The sequence below is a fragment of the Plecotus auritus genome (genome assembly GCF_963455305.1).
Source record: "Plecotus auritus genome assembly, chromosome: 5".
NCBI lineage: Eukaryota > Metazoa > Chordata > Mammalia > Chiroptera > Vespertilionidae > Plecotus > Plecotus auritus.
This window is the reverse complement of record NC_137776.1, coordinates 14,701,669-14,722,252: the sequence shown is the minus strand read 5'-3', so window position 1 is coordinate 14,722,252 and position 20,584 is coordinate 14,701,669. Positions and strand designations below refer to the sequence as shown.

At 38.1% G+C, this 20,584-nt stretch overlaps 1 protein-coding gene across 2 annotated transcripts in view; it reads right to left on the bottom strand.

The window, feature by feature from the left end:
- ADAM23 (ADAM metallopeptidase domain 23) overlaps nucleotides 1-20,584 on the bottom strand; it is a 154,931-nt gene that overhangs the window by 12,196 nt on the left and 122,151 nt on the right. For both annotated transcript variants that reach the window (XM_080667498.1, XM_080667499.1), the window contains exons 19-24: nucleotides 20,412-20,462; nucleotides 19,748-19,811; nucleotides 18,359-18,464; nucleotides 15,741-15,860; nucleotides 14,021-14,189; nucleotides 11,685-11,796 (exon numbers count right to left, since the gene is read on the bottom strand). In XM_080667498.1, coding sequence (XP_080523624.1) covers nucleotides 11,685-11,796; nucleotides 14,021-14,189; nucleotides 15,741-15,860; nucleotides 18,359-18,464; nucleotides 19,748-19,811; nucleotides 20,412-20,462 — 622 coding nt within the window. The remainder of the gene's footprint in view (nucleotides 1-11,684; nucleotides 11,797-14,020; nucleotides 14,190-15,740; nucleotides 15,861-18,358; nucleotides 18,465-19,747; nucleotides 19,812-20,411; nucleotides 20,463-20,584) is intronic.

Sequence of the window (20,584 nt, the reverse complement as noted above, 5' to 3'; positions counted from 1 at the left end):
TCCATGTATACGTGTTTCCTCCGCAAAGCTTAATAGGGAGAAAACACGTTTAAAAGCTCAAAGTTTAAAACACTTAAAAATATTTATATTACCATGTACAGAATGGATGCTTTAGACACGATTTGCACCTTACTGGCTCAGAAAACAGGCTGGAATTAGAATAAATACATAACCCCTGAGAATTAATTCCTGATTTACAATGATAAACTAAGGAGTAGAAACAAAAGCAAAACAAAACAAGGCCTCTGTCCTTGGAATCCTTAGCGACGAAATGACATTACACTGCCGGTCAAAAACTAGGAGGCATTAAAACTGCATTGTACTATGTGGATTTTATTTTTTAACTAGTACTTACTATTTACTAAATTTAACTGTATTTACTATTTCAACAACTCTGGCAAAATTTAGAATTTAAAGGGAAAATGTCAGTAAACTAATAGACAACAACAGTGTATACACCAAGAATAATAACATCTATTTTTAGAAAAAATATATATACACGTATACAGACTTACCTGTCACAACCAGAAATAGCCACAAACCAACAACACTGGAAGGGAAGGAGGACAAGGACTGTGCCTTACAACAAAGCTCCCGGATCCTGCCTAGCTCTAAGACTCAAAGGGAACATTATTAAAGTTCACCCCTTCAGTTAGTACAGTCAATAAATTACATTTAAAAAATGGAATTGGAATGGTTTTTAAAAAACCACCTTTCTTCCCAGGAGGAATTTCACATAAATGTGTGTGTGGAATTTCCCCCTGGAAAAGGAATGTTACTTCTAAATCTAATCCAGTCAACAGACCCACGTGAAATTTTATAAAAGTTTGTTTTCTAGAAATATTTTATGTCTCATATACTTTATTTTCTAACAGAGATGGAGAAACAAAATATTTTTTCAAGTACTTCTAGCTTTCCCGGGGTTAACTAGCTTCACAGTCCATACTGATGGGATGTGAGTTACAAGATCCACGTCTAGACAAAGCCCTTCAGCCCAGGTGAGATTTAGGGAATCAACACCACCTGTGACCTACGGACCTCCCTCTTCATGCTATTTCTTTCCAGCCCTGGGCCTCCCAGACCCAGTCTGAAAGGAGAACATCTGTGTGCTGCCACCAATGGGACTAAGGAGAAACGTGAGTGATGTTCTCAACGTGCTTATGGTTTGGTCTGATTGAGTGGAGGTTGCCTGGCGATTCCTTAAGATACTAGCAATTTGTTCCTGGGCCACTGTGAGTGTTAGCATCACCACAGTGAGCAGAAAAGATAGCATGCGAAGGAGTGTTTTTGTAATTTGTAAATGCTCTCTCTGAAATTAAGAGGGGGGGAAAATCACAATAATCTTTTAGACTACATGTACATTGGCAATCTCATGGAAGCAATAGCCCATGGAGAACTGACAGCTATTCTGAGGATATAGATCAAGTGCAGAGCAACCTAAATAGAGGCACCAGGAGAGCTCAATGTGCAAGTGCATGTAGGCCACGTATTTATACTCTGGCTCCTCAAAAGACAAACCCACCAGGTAATGTGCAACTGCTCCCTTAAGGTTTTGTAAGTTTGGATTAAATGTCTCTTCATTCTTAATGCTGTTTGCTCCCAAATATTTATGTAAATATCAAATTGGAATTATTAACCTACTAGAGGCCTGGTGCACGAAATTCGTGCATGGTGGGGTGTCCCTCAGCACAGCCTGCACCCTCTCCAATCTGGGACCCGTCAAGGGATGTCCGACTGCCCGTTAAGGCCCGATCCCGGTAGGATTGGGCCTAAATGGGCAGTCGGACATCCCTCTCACAATCCAGGACTGCTGGCTCCCAACTGCTTGCCTGCCTGCCTTCCTGATTGCCCCTAACCGCTTCTGCCTGCCAGCCTGATCACTCCCTAACCACTCCCCTGCCAGCCTGATTGATGCCTAACTGCTCCCCTGCCAGCCTGTTTTCCCCTAACTGCCCTCCCCTGTAGGCCTGGTCACCCCTAACTGCCCTCCCCTGCAGGCCTGGTCACCCCTAACTGCCCTCCCCTGCAGGCCTGGTAACCCCTAACTGCCCTCTCCTGCAGGCCTGGGTCCCCCCACAACTGCTCTCCCCTTCAGGCCTGGGTTCCCCCCAACTGCTCTCCCCTGCAGTCCTGGGTCCCCCCCAACTGCCCTTCTCTGCAGGCCCAGTTGCCCCCAACTTCCCTCCTCTGCTAGCCTGGTCACCCCTAATTGCCCTCCCCTACAGGCTTGATCGCCCCCAACTGCCCTCCCTTGCAGGCCTGGTCCCTCCCAACTGCCCTCCCCTGCTGGCCATCTTGTGTTGGAATGACAGTCAATTTGCATATTATTCTTTTATTAGATAGGATAGAGGCCTGGTGCACAGGTGGGGGCTGGCTGGTTTTCCCTGAAGGGTGTCCCGGATCAGGGTGGGGGTCCCCTTGGGGTGTGGGGCGGCCTGGGCAAGGGGCCTGTGGTGGTTTGCAGGCTGGCCACACCCCCTGGCAACCCAAGCAGAGGCCCTGGTATCTGGGATTTATTCATCTTCTATAATTGAAACTTTGTAGCCTGGAGTGGAGCCAAGCCTCCTGCTCACTCCGTGGCTGCAGCCATTTTTGTTGGGATTTATTTGTCTTCTATAATTGAAACTTTGTAGCCTTAAGCAGAGGCCTGGGCCAGCCAGGGTGTGAAGAAAGCTTGGCTTCCTGCATTGCCCGGGGAAACCCAAGCCTCCTGCTCTCTCCATGGCTGCAGCCACCTTGGTTGTGTTAATTTGCATACTCATTCCTGATTGGCTGGTCGGAGTGGCTATGGTGTAGCAGAAGTATGGTCAATTTGCATATTACTCTTTTATTATGTAGGATTTTATTAAAAAAGAGGCAATGTCCTAAATATTTTCTTTATAAAAACAAGCTGAAGCTTCCTTTAGCCCTCTCAATCAACTGAGAAAATATTAGTTGCCGCTCTGTTGACTAATGAGTTTGCCGACCACTGGTATAGGTGAATCTATTTGATTGGTGATGATTCAATTTGTCATAAGAGTCCTAATAAAACACTTCTATAAAAGCATTTTTGCCAATAAATAGTAAAAAAAAAAAAAGAAGTCTGTATCTTAGCATTACTTTTCAAGTGGAGGAGCAATGGAAGCTTTTGGACCATGGCCTCCACAGTGAAGACATCATAAGCACCCAGGATTACGTCATGCCCCACATTATTCCAGACAGGAGAAGGTTCTCCACTACATGAGAAAACAACACGACACAAACACGTCCAAATCACAGCACAAGTAGCACCACCACGGGCAACACATCAATGAGACAACACGGGGGAGTCAGGGGTCGAGGGTCAGCTCACACATCGGGAACCAAACGGAAACACTCTGAAACTCAAAAAGATGCTTACTCTATTCCCCACCCCGTGCCTCCAAAAATCACCCCCAGGGCCAGAATGGTGCCTGCCACAGCACCTATTAGCCTGCTTGTGGCCAGGTTCACTGTGTGGAGGGAAAAACGAAGATTTTTTTTTAAACAAAACAAAAAATAAATTGATCACACACTGATTTCACTGACGTACAAAATTATCTATTCAGGAAATGCTTTGAAAGTCAGTTATATATTAATTTTTTTTGCTTATTAAACTCTACATACACACTAAAAATATTCAAGGATAATCTTGTATTTACTTTCCAACTCCAAAAACTGTAGTTAAATACATAATGTCTTACACTTTTAAACAAAGAAATAATCCAATTGGAGTTACAGTTCCTATAAGGAATGAAGTGAAATTAGAATGTAATTTAAACTGCCGAGCAACAAATCTGTTTTCTAATTCAAAAGTTATAAACCATTAGTATACTTTTAAAAAAATCCTCAAACTATAAAATATGCCTAAGAAGCTATATTAAAAAAAAAAATCTAAAACCTACTCAATTCTATGGAAATCCTTACACGTTTAAAAAGAGAGTAGCTTTAAAATTAAATGCATTGTTACCCAGGAAGTTATTTCACCTGGAAAAGTATATTTCAAATAATTCCGCATTGTTTGTGTTTCTGCCACAGTATTTGGACATTTAGATTTTTGTTTATAGTCTGCAGTGTATAAACTTTGCACTGAGAGAAAGTAAGGGTCTCTGGGAAAGTGTATTCATTGCTTCAAACTATGGAGTGGTCAATTACTGAGGAGACACTCAGTGCCTGCACATCACTGCTTCTGCGTACAGTTTTCGTTGCAAAATGGGACTGGAATGAGCCCAAGTTCCCAAGGTTCTCTCCGCACAGGCAAGAAGAAGTTTAGTGTTCAAGTAAGAAGGCAGACTATTTATGGTTGAGTCTGTCTGTGCATCTGTATGTGCCTGCAAACGGGACATATAAGCACCTGATCTCACATTCCAAGGGAATCACAAGTACTGGCTTCATATCACTTCACCAGTGGAAACAGAGATTAGCTTCCACAAGGCTGCACTCACACAGACTGTGCCAAGAGACACAGTGAAGCAAAGAACCACAACTGGAAGTTGCAAGTTCTTACTAGTGAGGCTTAACATTGGGATCACTGACCTTTTTAGCTAAATATTCTCCCAAAGGATCTCGAGAGAACCTTAGATCTCTAACCCACGTGAGCAAGTGCACAATCACTTTATTTTACCACAGGGCAAATCATATGAGTGAGAGATTCTAGTTTCATCATTAACTAAGTTCAACCTGAGTTGTTCTTGAAAACAAAACAAAAAAAGATGGGAGCACAACAGAAAACAGAGGAAGGCTACTACTGAGAGCACGGAGGGGAAAGGAAAAAAGACCAACATCTAAAGTGGTAATTTTTCCCAAATGTGGCAATACATAATACAAAATAACCTAAATTCTAGCTCAGATTTCCAAATTGTAGAGGCAAATACTGGGATAAAAGCTATACCAAATATAATGCCTCATTTTTTTTAAGACCTTAGAAAATCACTGCTTTCAGAATACTAAATTAACTAGGATATATATATATATATATGTATATATATATATATATATATATTTTTTTTTTTTGCTTAAGTTTTAGGCATTGGCTCTCAAAGCCAAAATACACAAGAGTCCTATTAGCTCTTCAATCTTTATATAAGCCACATGCAAAATTATAGGAAACACACACTCCTGTGAAATGTGATGCTGAGTAAAACTTTTTTAATATTTTTAAAATTATAGTAACTATGAATGACGAAAATAGCTAGTTAGTAAAGCTTTTATATTTGCTAAGGATGTGATTTATTACTGCTGAATCAAGAGAATAAGGCAATTCACCGTGTGTTAGAAACACAAAGAGAGGAACAAGATATTTCTACAGATGCTTCAAATACGCATCCAAAATAAACAGATATAGTGTATAACCTATACTGATCAAAAATAATCACTTCCAAATTCTTAACTGATAAGTAGATATCCTTAACACCAAAGCAAGATAAAAGTGGGAAAAATAGTTTTTTCAAAAGTATCCTCTCCCCTCCTTGTTCTCCCTGCCTCCCGTGACTTTAAAGTCTACTATATTGAAAAAATATAAATTCCATTTCTTTCTTTATCAGGATACTTAGCAGGGTTATCTCTTCAGTTTGTAGTTTCTCAATCTGTTTTCAAACTGACATGAACGAATGGTGTGGCTCACAGGTGGGAGGTTTTGACAGGGGCCATACTTGCAAACTTAGGTCTCAGCACTTCTGCACAGCTACAAAGAACTTAACATCTTATTGGAAAGAAATCCCTTGGACCTTTGGAGGCCTACACTCTGGTTTTCTGTACTAATTTACTTCTTATGTAACTGTATTTGTTCATTCATTCACTCACTCATTCATTCATTCTCTGCTACATGCCTTTTTCTCCCAGGAACTATGGTGGGCGCCAACCTTCATTCCACCAAACCTGAAGATGGAACTCTTAAAGATTCTAGCTAATAACACAATCAGCATATCAGGAACTGAACTTTGCTCCCTCTTTGACACACTTACCTCTCATTGTAACTTGATTGATTGTGAAACTGTTTATTACCTAGCAGTATGTTTTCATGTTTGTTTATTTATTTCCGTTGTTTGTTGGTTTATTACTATCACTTTTAGTCTTGGCCCCTGCTATCTAGGTTCATATGTGCTAAAAGGTAGAATTTTTGAGAAGTGTATAGTATCGAGAATAAAACTATGAATTTTCTCCTTTTTTTAAAGAATTTCTATTTGATATGTAGAATTCTTCCACAGACAGGGCATGCTTCAGACATTTTGACATTGTGTTTTAAAAACTGAGTGGTTTGGTTTTTTTCCTTTTCTTAGTTTTGGAGAGTTTCTGAAACAGAAAGGTGCATTATTTAGTTCATATGATTCCAATGAGCCAAAAGGGGCTATAATCCTACATCCCTTAATACTTAAAAGACAGGAGGCATCAAAGCCATTGTTTATACTCTATGGATCAAAGTTCTTTCTTCATCATTTTCCTAAAATTTAAGATTAGAAATAAATACTAAATGTACTCTTTATACCTTAGAGCAGTGGTTGGCAAACTGCGGCTCGCGAGCCACCGTTTGCCGCTCTGTTGACTAATGAGTTTGCCGACCACTGCGTAAGGCATTACCCTTACCCAGAAGTTTTGAATTCAGGTTAAAGACATTAGTACATTATTAAAATGTTTTTTAAGTGTTTTTCCCTAAGGCAGTGGTCGGCAAACTCATTAGTCAACAGAGCGGCAAACGCATGTGGCTTGTGAGCAGCAGTTTGCTGACCACTGCCTTAGAGTATCGTATTGGCATGACAATATCTAGCTCCATATTTCAGTATGTCAGATGTACACTCAGATCTCCTTACTCTTTTCCAGGAAATAATAATAATAAAAAGTTCATTTGGGGATACACAGGGACAAATATCTAAAGGAATGAAAAATAAATTATTTTATATAAGAATATTAATTCAGTCAGTTTAGCTGTCAATAACAATATCATGGCAGTTTTCTGAACCCAAACAAAATAAACTCAGAGTTATTGAAAAATTTTAAAGTTTGTTAAACCCTTATGTTAATGATGAGGCTATTGTTAGTGAAAAAAATACCTAAGTGAGATTTAAATATACATGAGCATAATCACATATGATAACATAACATCTCATAAATTGTACACTCACAAAGAAACTCAGCTTTTAAAAAGACATATGCAAAAGGTAAATATTAACTAATACTCCTCAACCTATTAAGACAGAAACGATTGTTTTCAAAATACTAAATGCTAGTATGTACTGGGTCAGCTAAGCTTAATCATTACCTGGTTATTGTTTCCCCCTTTCTACCTACTCCTGTGCTATAAGAACCAGCACAGTAAGTTAATACGTACTCAGCTTTAAATGAGGCGGTGTGCAATAACAGAGAACGCCCTGGGCTTAAGATCAGGTCATCTACATTTAATCCCTGGCTCTGCCCCTAACTCTGTGTTAACCCTGATAACTAAGTTAGTTTTCTCATCTGTAAGACAATGGGTCTGAACTGCCACCAAGGCCTTTCTATCTCTGATTTAATAACTATGGTCACGATGGCAGGGTCTGAACAGCACTCCCAGGACGGCTCTCTGTCCTTCCATGTCAATGAAAATATGTGACAGGGTCCAGTATCCTCTCTTCCCTCCTATAATGGTGATGTAAACCAGCCAATGAGGAAAGTTCCATTGTATTCCATAATCAGCACCATGCAAAAATGCCTACAAATTGACAAAAAGTATGGGTACTTGACTTGCTTCTCCCCACAGCAGGTGACAATCCTAGGTCCCTTAAACACAGTTCAAATATATGCTCCCCTTGCAGAACAAACTAGAATAATATCTTCCAATGAGTTCAGTGGAAACAAACTGAGAGAAGAGGGCCCAGAAGAATCTTTGTATGTAAAATAAATAGCAATGCAAAAATAATAATAACAATAAAGTGGTATGTAATGGAAAGTCTTTTTTTCAAATCATTGTTCACATTGTTTTTGCTCTGAGATCCTATCTCTTCCCTTTTAATATCTTTTATTTGAGAAGTTGGAACAAATTATTTAGCATGCTTTAATCAGTGGGTGAAAGTGGACAATGAGCCCTGGCCGGTTTGGCTCAGTGGATGGAGCGTTGGCCTGCGGACTGAAAGGTCCCAGGTTCGATTCCGGTCAAGGGCATGTACCTTGGTTGCAGGCACATCCCCAGTAGGATGTGTGCGGGAGGCAGCTGATCGATGTTTCTCTCTTATAGATGTTTCTAACTCTCTATCCCTCTCCCTTCCTCTTTGTAAAAAATCAATAAAATATATTTTTAAAAAAAAGAAAGTGGACAATGTTAGCTTATGCAGAGTGACTGCAATGGCAATACTTTTATCTGTGTTTTTAGTTCCTACCCAGATGGAGAGGTTGAGTTTTTAATTCTTCCAGGAATTTGTAATTAAAATGAAGGAAATATTCAAAACACATTGGTTCCTTTCTGACAGCTTCCATTCAATAGAAACCATCACAGAATTCACCTATATTTTTACTAATATTTGGTTTTGATCCAAAGGGCTGTAGTTGGGTACAACTTCTCTTTTATGCCAGTGTTCATGATTTTAAAAAAAGGCAATAGTTTCAATTTGCTTCTTGATTTTTTTTTCTCCACAACAAGGAAGTACAATGAAATTAGATAAACCTAAGTATTTTTTAATTCTGTCTCACTGTATCTATTCAGAAATTCCTTCATCTAATGGATATGACCGGCCTGATTATTGTGGGTGCTGCTCACTGTATATGGCAAGCATTTGGAGAGGACCCAAACACAAAATTCAGTAAAGCAAGTGCCAGTCAAACCAATTCAATCTTGAGAAAGAATATTCTGCATTCAGCTATGGAGAAAAACCTTTAGCTCCTCACACAGCCGCTGAACCCACAGTTAAGAAAGTAATGACTGGAGGAAGCATTAGAGATCTTGCTTCCTGGCAATTGTCATCAGTTTGGCTAAAATAAACTCTTATAGAGAATTTTTTTAAAAAAGAAAGTACTGTTTTAACAAATCTTGAGTTCATTACCTATTACTCTTTCTCAAGGCAATATAACACAGGAATACTGCTAAGCTGGAAATCAGCACTACTATGCAGATTTCATTTATTTCACATATTCCCAAAAGGAAGGGATGTAACATTTACTGAGTGCTACTCTGGGCCAAGGATGTGCTTGTCTTTTAAATAGTTGACACTCAATAAATATTTGCTATCTGGATAAAAACATAAATACATAGTTTCTCTCTCATCATCTTCTCTGAACCAGAATATCAAAAATAAAATCATAAAGCCTACAACAAAGTGTTATAGTTTTGATTTCTGTTATTCTCCATTTTACTAGTGTATCAGTTGATTTTTCTATAGAGGCTGTAAAGACATAAATAAAGATAAAGCTATTATTTAGTGTACTATTATTGTTTTTTCTGGAAATCTAATAATAACTGTTCATATATATATATCAATTGCTGGCTTTTTTTCAGGTTAATGAAGATTACTAGAGATCACAAGAATTTTAACAATTTTAGAACCCATGGTTATGTTACCCTTACTCTAGTGACTCCACTGACTTCATTAAGAATGGGAAAAAATACAACAGGAACAAAATATGCCAGAATGCTTATGTTGACCACCTCTGATTTGTGGAATGAAGAGTGATTTTTTACTTTCTTTTTCATCTTTTATGTATTTTCAAAATTTTCTACAATAAACATGTATTATTTGAATGATCAAAAAGGTTATCTTTAAAGATAATGTAGAATAGCACCGCATTAAATACAAAGAAACAAAACAAATACTGCTGTGAGGATCTTCTTCTCTAGAATGGAACTGTTCACTTTATGCCTCCAATTAAGTTTTCTAGGTCTGGGCGGGCACAGGACTGAGGAGTAGAGTCAGGCAATTAATAATCCCTTTCCCTACCTAGTGAAAAAGGCAGAGCCTAAGGCAACTGAACTCTGCTACTCTGCTCAGGCAGGTTTATTTTATACTTTCCTGGAGGAAAGAGCATCTAGATCTTTAAGAGAATCACAAGGATGCTATGGAGAGAGAATTTGGAAAAAATGAACCTCTGCATCTCTTGTCAGAGTCTAAATCTTCTCTACATCTAACTTCTGAAGGTGGATCTAAGAATTTTTTTGTTTAAGTTTCAAAGTAACAAGAGACTACATGTAAAAGTGGAATTGGCTCCTTTTTGGTAATAGAAGAACAGAAATAGATTGTGAGGGTGTGATTATGATTCTTATCGCATTTTAACATCATGGGCATATTAAGCAAATGTATGAAAAGTATTTTAATACACCCACTATTACTGAATATTAAGCGTGCACTTGAATCAGCCTAAATCTCTTCAGGAATTGAGGGCTCTAGAGCTTCATATGCTTTTGAAGTTGTATTTTCCCCATTTGAGCAATAATGACATTCAGAGACTTTAAATGAGCTTTTATCCCAAACTGAGCAGATCAAAACGACACTATTTCTCTATGTGTTTTTCCTACCTGCAGGAAAAAGGCATGATCGTTATTTATAAGACACTGTTAGCGGTACCATGAGCAGTACCTGATGTACAATGTCACTGGGATACACCATTCATTCTAGTGACTCCTTCGTTTCTCAGGTATGTACAGTTCTGTAGGTGCTACCATAAGCCTACTGCAACTGATGACTTATCTTGGTCTTTGAAAATCATATGGGTTGGGAACAGGGAGAGTAATGGGAAAGTGATTACCATATTCAGGATGACACAGACCACATCATAACATGACGTAACGTAAGAGAATGGGCCTGATATTGGGCACCTGGGTCCTGGTCCCAGTGCCGCCTCTGGTTGCTGGGGTAAGTATAGCATGTCTCCTGACCTCAGGGCCTCGGTGCTCTCATCCGCAAAATGAGGGTGGTGTAGTGAGTTGGTCACTGAGTCTCCTTCTAATTCTAAAATTCTAATTCCTCTCCTTGTAATGGCTGATTTAAACAAAGGTACAGATTGTACACGTTCTCTTTGAAGAATTTAAGTTCCATGAAAAATTCCAACTTCTTCCTAAATCAAAAGTGTATTTAAAACACAGCATGGGAGTAGGGGAGGTGGGGGCTAAGGGGGAGAGATCAACCAAAGGACTTGTATGCATGCATATAAGCATAACCAATGGACACAGACACCAGGGTGGGTGAGGGCATGAACAGGAGTGGGGCGGGGGGGCACTGGGGGGGTAAGGACACATATGTAATACCTTAATCAATAAAATAAAATTAATAATAATAAAAAAACACAGCATGGAAGACAAAAACTTCCATTATTTCACTTTTCAAGGATTGAGGAATGACCGGAGTCACATGTCATCCAAAAAGATTTCTCAATTAGAAAACTGACAGATTAGACAAACTATAAAATGATTAATCTTTGTGATTATGAAGAAAAAAGAAGAATGAGGTTTAAAGAAACGAAAGGAAATTGGTATATTTACTTCTTCCTAATCTCAATTCTAGACTAGATAATTCAAATATATCTAGACTAGACTAGATAATTCAAATATATTTTCCAATATGATATACTAGAATCCTTAATTCTGCAGTAATATGAGCTATACATTTTACAGGCTAACGAGATGTTCTTATGGGTCTCCTTTTCAAATCTATTAAGTTGTTCTATTGGCTCCATATGATGAATACCAACGAATTCAGTGTGTTGGGAATTGAAACTGAAATCACACAAACCCTTGGGTCCTTCATCCTTGGAGGGATGAAGGTTCCTAACTGGATCCCGGATACTGCAGTCTGTTCCTGCCCAGGTGAAATCACAGATGCAGGTGGCTTCATTACTACACACCTGTGAAGAACAAAGAACAGAGATGGACCATTTTCACTGCGCTTTGTAGAATAAATATACTGGTGATAAACGTAAAAGAGACGTAGGCCAGGCAGACACTTTAAAAGCCATTTGGAATTTTTTAAAAGTCTCCTACAGTTTTAGGTATTAGATAAGGGAAAATCATGCATGGGTCAAATAGTTGAGTGGTAGTTTGTCAGTTGATTACCAAAAAAAAAAAAAAAAAAAAGATGAAAAGAAAAATAACTGTAATTAAATGTTAATTATTCATGTTGCTATAATTAAGTACACGAATGTCTGACAATGTAGTTTATTTCATAAGTAGTTGTTTCTAGAACCATATTTTAGAAACATGTATGCTTAATTCAAGGAATTAACAGACACTGGGCTCAAGAGACATAGCCAGAGATAAAGACCCTGAGACATAAATCACCAGTGCATTGCAGGGCCTCAGCATGTTCCACACCAAATTCATTTGGTGGCCCTTTCCCAGCCAAACAAGCACCCTCCCACCTTCCCTGCCTGCCCACAGTCTCCTCTCTGCTGGCCAGGCTAAGACCCTCTGAAAGTGATTATCTCCTCTCTCATCCCCTGGGGACCAGCAGCATGCTGGAAGGGACTTGTCATTTAGATGAAATAAATAACCACCCGAAAACTAGAGGCAGAGTAGTTTAAGCCCTTATCTTCCTATGAAATACAGTCAGAGACAGATTATTAGAGGCGATAAAATCAAACTTAAGCCTATTAGTATAAGAAGCTTTTTAATCTGAAATGTTATAACACTGTGATTATGATGAACAAGATTGGATTTGACCTTTTTTTAACAAGATGAAAAAGTGGGAAGGAGAGTAGAGAGTCAAGGGCCCTTTTGATGCATTAAATTTCATAATGCTTACAAAGCAATAACTGAATAATGAAAGGTTCTGTCCAGTGCTTTTCTTCTCCTGCAGCTATTATTGAGCATCTGCTATGTGCTAGGTACTTACGCTGAGTGCTTTATGTATGGTATCTCATTCATAGTCACACTCGCACCCTGACAAATGAGAGCGGTTAAGTGACTTGCCCAAAGTCACTGAGACAGTAAGAAGCAGAGCCAGGATTCAAACCCGGGATTCTTTCTTGCCCCCAAATCCATGCTCTTGATCAGAAGGCTATCCAGCCTCCTTTGTGAGCCTATGATTCAAGCAAACCTGAAACTACACATAATTGTTGGGCATATGCTTCTTAGGCCTTTCTATCTTGTTTGATTCTACATCACCTGCTTGGCTATCTATATTTTGGATTCTTTTTACCTTCATTCCAGCATCTTCCTTTTATATTATTTCTCACAGTTCCTTTATGTTTCTTTTATCCATTTCTAAGGTCTGCATAAATTTTGAAATACTTTTCTTTTACTAAGCCAAACTTAGATAATTATTAAGATTGGTTTTAGATATTCAGCTTAGGTTTGCCAGTGTGTCTGCCCAAACACTTTGTCCACAGAATTAAAGATATCTGCAGGTAGAGGGAGCATCTGCTCTCTGACTGGCAATGATGCAAACATAACCGTAGAACTGTAAACCTGTGGATTATATCAGTGATCAGTGATCCAACCTTTAGTCTGGTATGACCTTGCATACATAGATAGCCAGCAGGCATGCTGAGTAACTGGAAGGAACTTACTGGAAGGGTTTAACTTATTTCAAATGGTAATCACATTGGGTCTTTACAGAAAATCTTATCCATTTTCATCCGGCTCCTTAGACGTTAAACTATATCTAGAGAATGTGGTGAAGAAAAATAGCCAGTGATAAAAGAAACAATAAAATACACCATATCAATGCATACGGGTGTTACTGTTAGCAGACAGGTGCACTAAGAAAATAATCATAGCTCAGCTGGTGTGGCTCAGTGGGTGAGCACTGACCCATGAACCAGGAGGTCACAGTTTGACTCCCAGTCAGGCTCGCTGCCCAGTAGGGGACATGCCGGCGGTAGCCGATTGATGAAGTTTCTCTTTCATTGATGTTTCTATCTCTCTATCCCTCTCCCCTCCTCTTCCTGAAGTCAATAATAAAAAAAATACAGTATTTTTCAAAAAAAAGAAAAGAAAAGAATCATAGTCAATGCATAGATATTGGCAACAGCCTCAGAGGGAGAGCGGCTGCACTGGAAATCTAACAACTGTGAACTTTAAGGTTGTCAGATAATGAAAGTTTGAACTGGAACACTGATGCCTACTTACCCCATGGCCTGAGCAGACTTTACCCTTGGAATCGAGTGGGCAGCTGCTCATATTCAGGGCCTGAATCTGTAGGCACTTCCGATCTAAGCACATCATAGATGGGCCACATGGCGTTCCATCTTCCACGTAGCCCACATCTGTATCATCATCTAAAACCACATGAGCACCACTGGAAGGAGAAAGGTATTCATACAGTCATTAGCACCACACTTGGATATATAACTTCAATATGAATAAGCCTTGCTCTTCATGACGCTGAAGAGGCTGTGATTGGACATGGATTTCTCCTAGCATTTCTCCACTTTTCCTTTCCTCCTTTCCCCACCTCTCCTTAATAAAAGAGCATGATAAAGAAAACTACCTTTCCTTATCACTATTATCCCACACATCACAGGAAAAAATAAGTGTATTCTAAACCTTCAGTTGTTTTCAAGACCAACATTAAGACAAGGGGAGTGGATAAGAGAGGTAATCTTATCATTAGCTATCCAAGGCTTTCAGATGCATCACAGTACAAAAAGGCAGAAGTTGAGCAAAAATAGCAAAATGAAAACCATTTTGGAAATTATTATTACTTTAGAGGATTGGATTGTTCATGTTTGAAAAAGTAAACTGGTTCCTCTCTATTGATATTTACTCCTAAAATTTTAAAGTTAGAAACAAGTTGAATTTAAATAATAGTCAATGCTATAATTACTAATAGAGTACCTTGCTGAATAGTTTATAAATATACCAACTTAAAATATAACAATATAATTTAACAAGGCTGCTATATCTAGAGACATGTGAAAACTTACAGATTCAAAGGAAGTTTGAGTGCATCAAACTATATTTGAAGACAACAAACTTATTCCAGGAAGGATCTTGCTGTCTAAGATCCTGTTAGAATTGCCTTCAGAGTCATTTAAAAGATAGAAAAATCATTTGATCAAGATAGCATTATGCAATTTGGTTAGCCATGTATTTATTAAATTTTGTTCAAAAATTTTTTGGGTTGTTTCCTGATCTTATATGTTCATTCACATAAGATGAAGGTTTGCCCCTCTGGGGATACTAAGGATAAAAATTTGCAGATGCTGAAGGCAATTCTGTAGGGGGGATTCCAAAAGTGTTTTAAGCAACTTTTTCAGTACTATTTGAATGAGAGCACAGCATCTTAGAATTATGACTACTTTGAAGGGACAAGAATTATTTGGAATATAATATGACTCCCTGGCTTTAAAAATAATCCTCATATTTTCTGTGTCTTGTGCTCATAGGTAATTGGATATAAAACGTTTGTCTCTAGCTATAAATAATATTTTAATAAATATTTTCTATAAGTGGTTAAGTATTTATTAAACCATCTTCTAAATCAAACACATCTGAATGAAGTAAAGCTTAAACGTTTTTTGGTCATAAAAAATAAAACACACATAGTGTTCAAATAGTGACATATTCCAATGCTTAAAGCTTTAATCGTGGGTCAAAATAGATAACATAATTCTACTCTTCAGATTATAATTACAAAGAATGTCTCCTACTAATAACTGGTACAATTTTTAAACAAATGTCATTTGCAAATCTAGATAAAACTTTGTTTTTAAATGACTCTTAACATGAAAGGTGATAAAAATCTCAATCAACATTCCTCTTGTAAGAAATAGAAAAATGTCCCTTGATTTTTCTAAATTTGTAATTCTCATGATTCTTTAGGTTTTTCCAATATTTAATATGTTACCTGCAGTCAATCACCCGGCCTTGATGATAGAAGGAAGTTGGGATGATCTCTCCCTGAAGTTGACCAATACGTGGAGCTCGGGTAAGGTTGGTACAGAGTAGAAATCCACAGAACACATCACTAAACAGGTTAAAAAATTAAAAAAAAAGACAGAATAAGACAAGAGGAATCATGCTCAAAAAAACCCCAAACTATTCAGTCCATATATATTCAAAATATGAAAATATTATCTTTCTTTCTAAACAAAAACACTCAATCAGATATTGTTGGTTGCCTATGACGCCCCTCCTTCCTAACTAGCAGGATCACAATTTTGGTTGGGGGAAGCAAAGTGCTCAGCCCTGAAAGATGTCGTGACTGGCATCTAAGCTAGCCATGACCTCCACTTCCTGTACCCTCTTTCCTAGCCATCCCTCCTTCCTTTCCTCCTAGAGCTGAAAGTGGCCCCAGGGTGTTGAGAAGTGAGAAAAAGCTGGCTAGGAGGCTGCTGAGAAAATTTGCTTTCTGGATAAAAGGTTATTATTGCCTGACCTTATTCCTACCCCTGCTTCCTGCCTTTGAATGTGGAGCCTTTACATCTAACTTGCAATTAAGTTCACAAGCGTAAGGATCCAAAGGCAACATGCAATGGGTTACAGAGCAGAGGGGCAAAATCATCTGGGTCCTTAGTGACATTATTAAATGACTCACCCATCATGATGGCATCTACTTGTAGCCTATTTAAGTAAACAATACATTTATTTTTTTTAAAAATGGGGAGACTAAGAATAGAAGCAGCATTTCACCAAAAAAAAAAAAAAAAAAGGAAATCCATTGTCTAAAACATGCATGAAAATGTGCTAAATTCCATCTGTAATCAGGGAAATGCAAATTAAAACCACAACCATATAGCAGTTCACACCCACCAGAACAGATAAAAGTAAAACGCCTGTAACACCAAGCAAGCACTGGTGAGAATGTTGTTACAAATTCTCACTGCTGGTAGGGTTTACTAGTACAACCACTTAAAAAGAAAACAGTGTGACACCACTTGGTGGCACTGAAAATATACATCCATGGTTTTGTAATTTTTCTTCTAGGTACGGGCTTAGATCAATGTGTCCAAATGTGTACCAAGTTACATGTAAAGAATGTTCACAGCAGCATGGTTCCTAATAGCCAAAACATGGAAACATCTAAATGTCCATCAACGTAGAATGGAGGGATAAACTGTGGTATATTACTAGGAATATGAATGGAAGTCAAACAAATGAACAAAAAATGAACTCAAGCCAAATACAAAATAACACCGAAATTATGATTCCTTTTCTATAAATTTACCAAAACTTTTGGCAAAATACATCATTTAGAGATGGAAAGTTAGGCAGGAAAACTCTAAAGAAAAGCAAAAAAAAAAAGAGAGAGAGAGAGAGAGAGAGAGAGAGAGAGAGAGAGAGAGAGAGAGAGAGAGACTGCCATAAAGTCAAAATGAGGGGAAGATAATTTTCTGGGATGCTTCAGTGTTCTATATCTTCATCCAGGTAGAGGTTACATGGGAGGTCATTCCCTAATTATTTGATAGAATGTATATTTGTGTATTATTCACTTTCCCGTCTATCTGTTATATTTCACAATTGTTAAAAGTTTCAGAAAACTGATTTTCTTTAACTCAGTGGTGGTTGGATATTCTGTTACCAGATATTCAAAAGCTGTATTTTACAATGATCCAATAATCCAATATCTCCAAAACTTTTTGAAGACACAGAGAAATAATCAGATCTGTCTAGGACATTGAGTTAATGAATAAACCTGATCTAATCTAGAGGTTTCCCACCCCATGGACTTTGACAACTTTGGGTTCCACTTTCTCCTACTACCTGGCACCTCAAGGGCTGAATTTTGCAAAATTTTGTAAAGTTCCACATAGAAACCATAAACTAGAGAAATAAAAACTTCCATTAAATCCTTGCTCTGCTTCAAAATTGGGGGAAGAATCCTCATTGTGATGGAAGGAAAACAGAGGATCTTTGGCCTATAACCTAAAGGTCCCATAGATCCAAATCACTGAGTTAATAATTAAATCACAATATTTACTTTCCTCAACTAATCAAAGGGAAAATATCACTGATGGGCTCTGAAAGTATCTCATTTCCTCAGTAAAGATGCCTCCAGTATGCACTGAATAGACGCTTTTCAGAAGGGAATAAAAATCTCAGATACAGACATTAGATCTTTAATTCAATCAAGTGATACTGTACTCTTGAAATGACCAACAATATGTTATTTTACTTTGAATGGTCCCCAAAATATAAAATGCCTACATATGTTGCTTATAGAACTCTGTATACACTAATATTAATTTGTAATCCCTTGGCAATGTATCTCTTCAAAACAAGCATCAAGTAAAATAAAGTATATGAGAAATATTCTGAATTTTACAGAAATGATGTGAGTCTGTGCATAGAAAGGTCAGTCCGTGGCCATTTGCTTCTAGATATACCAACGTATTTTTATATGCATTCTTTACCATTTGAAATAATGGACCATTATAAAAAAATCAGTAATATTTATCTTGTGCCATTTCACATTTGAACCAGGCCTTTCCATCCACTCATGAGGCCCCAAAGCTGACCACTCACTGTTTGCTGCACTGAATCCATCGGTCTCCATCCTTCCCACAGTTTCCCTTCTCCGTGCCTTCTGTGTTCAGCTTTTCATAGCAGAACTTGTCAGACCCTGAAGCCTCTTTTGGAGATGAGCAAGAGAAGATTTATTTTAGTTCTCTTTGTTATCTATAACCAGTTGTGTGCTGGTAAACGTTCGACAACTGATTCTCCAAAAAATAAAAATTTTAAAAAAAGATTCTCATTGGTAGCATTTACCAGTTTCCATGGTGTAAATACCATTATGTAAATTTCCATGGTGTGACACATGGCTAACTTCAAGGTCTCAGTGTGTTGTCAACTTGCTTCTAAAAGTCCTGACATTTTAACAGTTGGCTCTCACAAGCTAATGCAAGACAGCTCCAACACACCGCTACTTTTAACTTGAGAAACAAATGTACTCCCAGTTCTTGCTGGCAGGTTTGAGGGGAGGGAGTAGGAATGATCATCAGCAGAAATTAGTAAAGTGACACATAGAAAACATATAAATGCACTCAGTTCTGCTTTATATTAATATTAGGAGATACCACAAAGTCTTAGCCAACTGAAATTTTACCTTGAAAATTGGATTTTAACATTTAAACCTTTTTTTTTAAAAAAAAGAAAATAATGCCTCTATTACCTTTCCTGGGTCAAAACTGAAGCCCCCAAAGTAAATCTTCCAGTTAGATGATATTTGCCAAACACTGAAAGCACTGTGCAAGGCCTCTATCCCCCTTTTGTGTGCTTTCTGTATCTTTGGGGGTGACCAGCCTCCGCCAGCAGAGCAGACCCATTTCTCTCTCCTCTGGTCTGGCCCTCATTATGGGAAGTTCGCTGGGAGGCGATGCAAATGTCAGGACGATAACACGTGTATTAAGAGGCAGGGAACGTGCCGAGAATCATGACCATGGACCCTAATCTCTATCTGTCTGCACTTTGGGCAGTTACCTGCATTTCTTCGCTTCACACTGACAATAGCAAATTACAGAATTTAAAAAAATAAAGGCTGGAACTTTCCTAGGGTAAAAGAACAGACGGCTAAGTTTGGGGGATAAATGTTAAATCCAAGATACAAAATAAATTATGCAAGTGGCTGGGTAACAAACATGACCGCCGCACTCAACCCGATCTTGGCATGGATGTACTGTCCCTTCTCTTACCGCCACAAGCACTGAATGGCGCTCTTGGGTTCTCATGCAAGCCTCCAACTTCAGCAGATGTTCCTGTGGCTCTGTGACTAAGATTCACAGTTCTCTTTATTTCACCATTTTCTAGATATTTTTAATACCTCACTCCAAGCTATACATCTCTCTCAGCAAGGCAGGCAAAGGACAACATGAAGTGAAACCTGTGTGTGAGCATCAACAGGAAAACGCAACCTACTTGTTCCCCAGATGTACTGACATTGGTTGTCCCGGGTCTTGCACTCCCCACTGTAGCAGCGACCCTGGGGACAAGAACACACACCTTATGAGGCACATGGAGCCAGTTCTGTTTCCCCCAAAATTTTCACAGTGAAAATGAGAAGCACGAACAGCTTCAGATGAGCAGAAGAATAACAGACAGTTAAAATCTAAAACTCAGAACAGACCTCATAGTATAGCTCTTTAAGTCTAATCATCTGAAATTGAAAACTTTATGGTAAACTGCAATTGCTAAATTTTTTTGTGTGATACCAAGATTATTTTTAGCTTCCTTTGTTTGTGAATAGTTAGGTTATAACACGGCTTTGGGGAGGGGGGACCCACGTTATAACAGATTGCCATATTTTTTTCAAAATAAACAAACTGGTATTGAAGATAGTCACAACTCAATAAATTAGATTCCTAATTCTTGCCCTTAATCTGGACAATTTGTCATCAGAGGTAAATATAATACAGTTAGTATTTGGTATGACACAAAGCAACTCCGGATCAGAGGACCACTGTAATAATTTACTATTGTTTGAGTTGTAATTTCCTTTCAAACTTGTATTTATTAAAAAAAAAAAACACCTAGCAAACTAATCTTTTTAAATTTAACACTTAAAATGTATAGCCCAGCATACCTGATTTTGATTGCATGCATATCCATCTTGTTTATGAAGATTTGGTGGGCACTGAAAAATATAATCTTTTTAGTTAATGCTCATCATGTTAAGTACCTTCAGGTTATGTGCACAATATGTAAAAACACCAAAAAAAAATTCAAGCAAGGTGAACATATAATTGGAAATGCTTT